Source organism: Equus quagga, chromosome 11 (assembly GCF_021613505.1).
Source record: "Equus quagga isolate Etosha38 chromosome 11, UCLA_HA_Equagga_1.0, whole genome shotgun sequence".
Classification (NCBI taxonomy): Eukaryota; Metazoa; Chordata; class Mammalia; order Perissodactyla; family Equidae; genus Equus; species Equus quagga.
The window spans coordinates 78254518-78262805 of NC_060277.1; the positions used below are offsets into that span (position 1 = coordinate 78254518).

Consider the following 8288-nt stretch of genomic DNA (forward strand, 5'->3'; position numbering starts at 1 on the left):
GAGTGGTTAAGTTCGTGCGCTCCGCTGCAGGCGGCCCAGTGTTTCGTTGGTTCGAACCCTGGGTGCGGACATGGCACTGCTCATCAAACCAGGCTGAGGCAGCGTCCCACATGCCACAACTAGAAGGACTCACAACAAAGAATATACAACTATGTACCAGGGGGCTTTGGGGAGAAAGAGGAAAAAAATAAAATCTTTAAAAAACAAAAAAAAACAACAACAAAAATGAAGTCAAGAGCAATAGGAACTATCAGTTCTGATGTCCTGTGACACGAAGATTCTGGGGAACTAAGATTCTATGACCCCTGGATTGAACTATTGGGGTGAGGTTCTTGTTTGCTCCCATTCCTGGGTTCCCAGAGCCTGGCAATGTTCAGAGCTGCTGAGATCTCTCTGCAGCTGGAGGGGAGTCTAGCAGAAGCTTTAGGGCCCCTTCCTGGCCTCCAAAATCCTACAGACCACCATGCAAACACAGGGACCAGGGGAGGTTCTTGGATCTCCTCATCTCTTCACGCTCTTTGTTTTCCTGCTTCTTTCGCCAACCCCAGATGTTTCATGTCAGAGAAAACAGAGCTTTTAAGAATGAGCCCCTCCGGGGCCAGCCCCATGGCAAAGTGGTTACATTTGGCACACTCCAATTCGGAGACCCGGGTCCGTGAGTTTGGATGCCAGGTGCAGACACTACTCGTCATCCCACCTGTGGCTGTGACCCACATATAAAGTAGAGGACTAATGTCCCTCAAGCAAAAAACAAGGAAGATTGGCAACAGAAGTTAGGCCAGGAGTAAATATTCCTAAGAAAACAAACCAAAACAAAGAATGACAATCTCTCGTTACTCTCCGTGCTCAGTTATTTCACAAGCATACATGCCCTTCCCCACTTGGAGGGAAAGGTATTTCGAGTCTCCTTCCTCTGGTTTGTCCTGTTGCCAAGATGTGGAGCTTGGTCAGCAATTCAGGACACCCCTCCATCATGATTTGGCCATGACCCTGCCCAGGGACAGCTTCCTTGGAAGCCCCCACCCTCCCTGCTTCCTATAAAAGGCAGGCAGAGCTGCAGAGCTGCAGAGCAGCAGAGACCAGCCCAGAAACCAACAGCTCTCACGCTGAAGCTCGCATCCTCGCCCTCCAGCATGAAGGTCTCCGCAGCCCTCCTGTGCCTGCTGCTCACCGCGGCCGCCTTCAGCACCCAGGTGCTGGCTCAGCCAGGTAAGCCCCCCTCTCCTTATGGGAAAGCTAAGCACCTCCAGAACTATCAGATCAGCAAGGATCTGCAGAGACTTGCCACAAATCCTGCATTTTAAAGATGGGAAAAGAGGTCCCATGAGTGGATAAGAAATACCCGGACCTCACAATCAGTGGAAGAGCCCTAACTAGAAACCCCGGCCCCTGAGGCCAGTCTCCATGTTCTTTCCTGACATGAGTATTGAGAGAGATGCCAGGTGTATGTACAACCCAGCTACCTTCACAGTGTTTAGGAATAGGGCACACAAAAGACCCTCTCTTACTGTGGGCACAGTGGGCATCTGGGGCAGTGGTGGAGGGGGGAAAAATTGCTTAATTGGAGAATTTTTACTGGACTCCAAAGGCTTTTCAGAAACTTTCAGAAACAGTGGTTAGAGGAAGGGAATGAGGTCCCAGGGGACATATTTTGACTCTGTTTGGGAAAAAGTATCTAAATGTTTATATCATAACTCATTTTTCCATCCTCTGATGACTTAGATTTACTGCATGTGTCAGTCCGAATAAGAACGTGGATGCTGTGGTAACAATCTTAAATTATCAGTGGCTTAAAACAACAAAGGTTAATTTCTCGCTTGTACTAAACATCTGTAACGTACTGGCGAGAGCTTCTCTTCATATACTCGGGATTCTTGATTGATGGAGCAGCCGCCCTCAGGAACATTGCTGTTCCCTGTGACAAAGGAAAAGAAAGCTCCCAAGAGTCTTGCGCTGGCAATTACAAACTCTGGCTCAGAAATGACACCTCCCACTTTGTCTTCTCACTTATGGGTCAATACTAGTTAATCGCTCTAACAACCAAAAGTGGCCAAGAAATGCAAGTCCACCGTGTGTCCAGAAAGCAGAGAATGGAGAATACTTGGTGAAAACACGATGACTATCACATAGTCACATAGCTCCTCGTAATGACAAAGCTAGAGCTTGTTGCCTTGACCGAGATTTTCCATACCCTAGCCCAAGGTGATGGGTCCCCAGTGTACAGCTGGGGACCTTGAATCAACAGGCAGAGGCACAGGACCTCAGAGCAGATGGTGTCTATATCCACCTCTTACATTTCCTTGCCTTCTCCTAAATTTCCTTCCTTCCTTACAAAGTTATGTTTTAATATATCTACATATCATTAGTGGCTTATCCTTTCTTTCATTTCTCCCCCAAATTCAGTTTCTATCTCGACCGTCTGCTGCTTTAACGTGGCCAGTAGGAAGATCTCTTTTCAGCGACTTCAGAGCTACAGAAAAATCACCAGCAGCAAATGTCCCCAGAAAGCTGTGATGTAAGTAGACAAAGCTCGACCTCTCCCAGCCCCCACATTAGAATTTCTAGGAGGCAAAGGTCAAGAACTGCATCAGAGTTGCTTGGAATCTTGGGAGTCATAGACTCAGGGAGTTCCAATGCTATGAATTTTCACAACACGAAATTTTCATTCCCAGCTCCCTGCCTGAAGGCTTGTTTGGGTCATACCAGTTCCTTTGAGTCAAGAGCACAGATGGCTTTACTGGGCCGTCAAGAGCTGCAGCTAAGCCCCAGCATCCCACCCTTCCTCTCTCCCCTTCCTCATCTCCCATAGCAAGCCCTTCACCCCATGACAGATGGTCCTAGAAGGTTTAGGGTTAAATGGACACAACCTTGAAAGAGGATCCTTCTAACTGCTTCCCTTCTCTCCTGCAGCTTCAAGACCAAACAAGCCAAGAAGATCTGCGCTGATCCCAAGCAGAAGTGGGTCCAGGATGCCATGAAGTACCTGGACGAAAACTCCCGAACTACAAAGTATTCATCTTTTTGAGACCAAATCAGAGCCAGAGGAATGCCTGATTCATCTTCCCTGCTCTTCCTAAGATGTGTCCTGAGATAATTTCATCATCATTACAAAAGGAATGGCTTTTATTTAATAATTAAAAAATACATATATTGCATTTAAGTTATTGATGTTTTTAAACTTATCTTCTATGAATATCAGTTGTTTTTAAAATCCAAAGCTTTGGTCAGGTCCCTTCCCTCTGTGAGCTCCAATGCAATCCCCTGCAAAATATGAGAAACATTACTCCTCTCTTCCCTACCTCCCTGGAATCTTGTAGCAACCCTGGCCAAGATCATCAATATGAAAGTATTTTCTTTTTCTAAGAAGACATTGTTCTTGTGATCCAAAGGTGTGACTCATAACGTTCAGTGGAATTAAATTTACTTTAGGAATACATAAAAATATTCATTTTTAATTACAATCAGCAGTCGTGTTTTTGTGGGGAATTCACATTGAGCTGAGAGGGAGAAGGAAGGAAGGAGGGATGAGAGATATGGCCATGGGGGTGGGAGCTGTGCTCCTGAGAAAAGACCTTTGGCCCAGCTGGCTTTCTGTGAGATTCAGGGTAGAACAGACAAGACCAGACAAACCCTTTCCATCCTTCTGATTCCAGTCCCCAAGAGCGGTTTCCCAGACCCCAAGGACTTCGGTCACTGTTCAGCTGGACCCTCCCCACCATTCCTTTCCTGGCCAACTTCATGCTTGCCCAAAGTCTTTCCCGTGACCCACTGCAGCAGCCGGTGGTATTCTCCCTGTGCCTGGCAGTACTCCTCTGATTGCCCAGTCCAGACTACACAAATAGACAGACGTTGGGAAATTAGAGGCACAGTGGACGACCCTTGACAAGAGCCTTATTCAGACTAAGGCTTGAGAAGAACTTACAGAGGCTTAAGGCCAGAACTCAAACCAGGTCTTGATGGACTGACAAGTGCAGGGAGCTCTTTTGGAGGTATTTCAGGCTAGGTAAAAAAGAGGTAGGTATAGCTTGAGAAAATGCCTCGAAGTAGAGATGATCATGATGTGTTTATCAAATTGGGTGGAAGCCCATTGGGAAGGTGTTAGGGTCAGGGTCTGTGTGAAGTGGTGGGGAAATTTGGGAAGGAAAGTTGAGGCCAGGCTGTCAAGGTGGGGAATTTGTGCTCCATTCAGATAGTAATAAGTAAGACGAAGATGTCATTTTTATCATTCAGATTAGGGCATTTTTGAGAATAAAGGGAGACACCACTAATAATTATACTAGGACAACAGATACAAATCAACACTGTCCCAGGCAAACCGGAGTGTCTGGTGCCCCTAGTGCTAACAGGCATTGAAAGTCTTGCTTCAGTGGGGAAGGGAAGTGCCATGGTCAGAGGTGCTTCCGGAAGAGTAAGCAGGGGCTCTGGGTCGGATTGGGGGGGGGAGGGGGAGCAGTTAGCACAAGTATAAGTGAGAGGTCACTGTGGATGGAACCAGGGCATCGGTAGATGGGAATGGGAGAAGGCAATTGTGAGAAGATGGGACTAGGTAGGGTGAAATGTCCAATGTTATGGATGGAGAAGCAGGACTGGTGACATGGAACCCACTCAACCTCCACAAACTGTAATTAAAGGGTGGCTGCTTAGACCCAGAAAATTCACTGCCCTCCATCACTCTGCCCCTTACACCCTAATGATACCGAGAGGGCTTGATCTGCTCGCTGTAAGACAAAAGGCCAAGCAGGCGGTGGTAGAGAACTTTAAGAAATGATAAGCTAACAAATCGGAAGATGGTCAACGATCATCCTAAAAAATTCATCTTAAAGGGAACTGATTTGGAAATGTCTTATATAAAGCAAACGGAGTTGGGGTCGGGGCTCAGAAATGTCACGTGATGGATGACTGTAGAACATTGGGCGCCTCTCCGTGGTGGATCTGCTGAATGCAACATTCAACATTTTGGGCAGAGGGCATAAATTTTCTGCAAATAAGTTATTCTTTCTACTGATTAGAGATTAACTAGACTACACGCAGGTCTAAGCATTTTTCCAAAGCATATTGTGAGAACAACATGAGGTGGGGAGCATGTGGCCTTGGGGGCTGACGTTCTAAGAGTCCCCTGCACCGGGTGACTTTCATATTTCTTCACGGGCAGCCTGTGCAAATTCGAGGGGACTCTATGTGTTGCATGCGGTGGATCTTTAGTCTACAACGTGTAAAGCTTGCAATCAGTCATTTTAGCTTCTCAGTGGTCCTGCATGATGCTTTGTCAGGCGGAGGGCTGTCTGCAAGCTGCTCTCTTATCAGCGGTCCCCCTGCTGTTCTGCAAGGCAAGCTCAGAAATGTGGGTTCGCACATTAACCTTGTGGGTACAGGCACGGTTTCATCTTAATCCAGGGGAACTTTAACTCTCCATCCTCAGTTTCGCTAACTTTCCAAGCTCAAGTGCTTCCAATCAAATGGACTGGACTTCCACTTCCTGTCTCAGCAACTCGAATCAGGATTCCCCTGTGGCGTATGAAATCCACCTGCATTTCTGTCAGTCACGTGACCCTGTGCCTGGCCACAGAGACCAACTACATCCACAAGGGTAGAAAAAGGTCAAAGTTGCCCTGTTGGTATAGCTCCACATTGTCGCAGGATGCCCATCTAAAAGGCCAATGGCTTCCTGTATCATGCTATGTCCAGCAGGGTCACTGCATTGCATAGCTCCAAGGGGCTCCACTCACATCACATTCACATCACAGTCCCCTCAGGTCACTATAGGTGGCACAAAGCAATATAAATGGTGGCATGAAACAGAAGGGAGAGCACTGACCTGGGAGGCATGTGACTTTGCTTATATCCCCAGAACATGTCTCTCTCACTATGTTACTTTGGGCCTTGATTACCCCATCCATAATAGGAGGATAATAAGTTTTAGGGAAGGAAGGAAGGGGCCTAACAGATGACTCCTCAAGGTCTCCTGCTTTCTCTTGGAAAACATCACTCTCTCTACCCACTGGGGCAGGGAAGTTTGGGTGAGGGCTCAGTACTCACGTACCCAAGTCAAACGGGGGCTGAGGTGACTGGCACACCTGCTCCATCTCAGATTGAGCCTTTCTGGGAAGCTTGTTTTGAGAACCTCAAGTAGAAGGACCCCAGGAGCCATCAGAGCTTCCAGTGGCTATAATCGCAGGCCCTCCAGGACCAGTTCAACTGACCCCATCTCTTATCAAAAGACTGATTAAGAATTGCCTTTCAGAAAATCTGCAAAGTCACAAAGCCAGAGCATGCGCAAAAGAAGAAATCTTGACCCAAAATGTCTGCAGAGCCAAAGATCCTCCTTCCCACGGAACCCCAGGAGCAGGATGCGACCGGCACTTGAAAGTCGGACTCTTGTCAGAAGCGAGGGGTCCCTGGTTCAGGAAGATCTGGTGTAATAATCTCTTCCCCACCTCATCAAAAATGTTTAGAACCCTTTCATGAAAGTTCAGACCCTCAGAAGTGTTTAGAAACCTGTCATAAATTTTAAAACCTTACCATAAATGCTTGAAGCCCACCAATCGCAACTTGTCCCACCAGTGTTTCTGGGTGCCAGCCTGTTCTCCTTAACCTCTTAAATCTCACCTCAAATCCTGAACTGGGGAGACAGATCTGAGGGCACATCCCCGCACCCCACCCCCGTCTCCCTGCAGGTGGATCTCACAGAATAAAGCTGATCTCTTTTCCCAAAGGCTGATGCTGTAATTAATTGGCCTTTTATGTGCATCAGGCAAGTGAACCCCAATTTTGTGTGGTTGCTGTGGCAACCACAGAATGTCTCCCATTCAGAGCAACTACTGGAACGTCCTCCAGGTTCGAGTCTCTCTGCTTCACCTGCAGCCTGACAGACTTCAGCCCAAATGCCAGTGAGGGATGCACCTCCAAATGTCAGCATGCCCAGGAGGCAGGCACCAGCAGGCCAGCAGTGGGGTGGCCACAGGACACCCTATGATCTGCAGACCCTCTGGTGTCAGGCAAATCTTGAAGAGGGGATCAAGAAGGGAGAGTAGAAAAGTGCCTTCCATTTGTGAAAGACTAAACACAATTTGCTCACATCCCCTAAGCCAAACTTTCTCTCTTCTCTTTCAAGGAATCCTGAATAGAATGCACCTCTAACAGGGCACAGCATCACCTGCCCCTGGAGTATGAAACTGTGGGCACAGAGCACTGGGGACATTTGAGCCTTCTGATGGCACACAGAGCTCAACTAGGAGCCACGGATGTCACCAAATGGTTTCTCCGGGAAGCAAACTCTTAGATGTAAATCATCATTCTGAGTGTGCTGGAGAGCGTGGAAAGCAGGACCAAGCTGAGAGAGAATTTGTATTGTGACACCATCACAATACAGGTCTCGGCCAGTCCCACAGGGAGCTTTAGAACTGGGATAGCCCAAATCAGGGCGAGGGCCCAGGCTTTCATTCGCATCTCAACTTGTCATGGAAGCAACTGCTCCCGACAAAAGGCATGACTGGGCAAGGCAACTCTCTTCAGCCCGGGGCAGGTCCCATGAGGGAGCTCAGCAGAGAGCTGTCAGCTGCCAACACTCAGCAGCCTGGGGAAGAACCTGCAGCACTGGGGGGGAGAATCTGGGCAACGCACCAGGGAATCCACTACAAGCCACCTGTTGTGCTGCTCTGATCCGACAGTTTATATGACGCATTCTCAAAAACTCCTCCAGGAATCTGTTGAGGCTGCTTTTCTCAGGAAATTTGCAAGAGGAAAGACAATGGAGTGAATTACTACCCATCCCCACCCTCATGGCTGCAGCTGGTCCTGAGGCTATGACGTTGTCATTTGTAATAAGAAACATATATTTGGTCTGCAACCTCATTCCTGGTACAGACCTCCTAAAACCTTTGGAATTTCCTGTGACAAACATGATGAAGGTGGCTTTTGCTAATTAGGCAACTTTTGGAAAGCACCTAAGGATGGCTTAGGTTGCCAGGGAAACCAACCATATGATTGGTAGGTTGGAACTTCCAATCCTACCCCAGACCTCCGGGGAGGGGAGAGAGGGGCTGGAGACTGAATTTCATCACCAACAGTCCAATGATTTAATCAATCACAGTGTCAGGGAGGAAGACATTTCCTCTACCGGCTCTGGGTCCTTTGGGCCGGACAACAAATTAAATCCACAAGAGATAGAATAACAGGAGAAAATTAAACAAAGCTTTATAACATGTATACATGGGAGAGACCCAGAAAAACTGAGTGACTCACCAAAATGGTGGAAGTTCTCACCTTAAAAACCATCCTCAGCTAAAGAC

General features: G+C 47.7%; 1 protein-coding gene across 1 annotated transcript; it reads left to right on the forward strand.

Moving 5' to 3' along the window:
* The first annotated feature begins 1080 nt into the window (after window positions 1-1080).
* On the forward strand, window positions 1081-3096 carry CCL11 (C-C motif chemokine ligand 11). The gene is made up of 3 exons (XM_046677428.1): window positions 1081-1209; window positions 2404-2515; window positions 2911-3096. The coding sequence occupies exons 1-3, from the start codon at window positions 1134-1136 to the stop codon at window positions 3023-3025; spliced, it is 303 nt and encodes a 100-aa protein (XP_046533384.1). The 5' UTR covers window positions 1081-1133; the 3' UTR covers window positions 3026-3096.
* Window positions 3097-8288: the final 5192 nt, after the last annotated feature.

Bases quoted from the DNA above. Each gene is read 5' to 3' on its own strand.
- CCL11 (XM_046677428.1), top strand. From the start codon at position 1,134: ATGAAGGTCTCCGCAGCCCTCCTGTGCCTGCTGCTCACCGCGGCCGCC. The intron at 1,210-2,403 runs GTAAGCCCCCCT...CCCCAAATTCAG, and splicing joins CCAGGTGCTGGCTCAGCCAG to TTTCTATCTCGACCGTCTGC. The intron at 2,516-2,910 runs GTAAGTAGACAA...TCTCTCCTGCAG, and splicing joins TGTCCCCAGAAAGCTGTGAT to CTTCAAGACCAAACAAGCCA.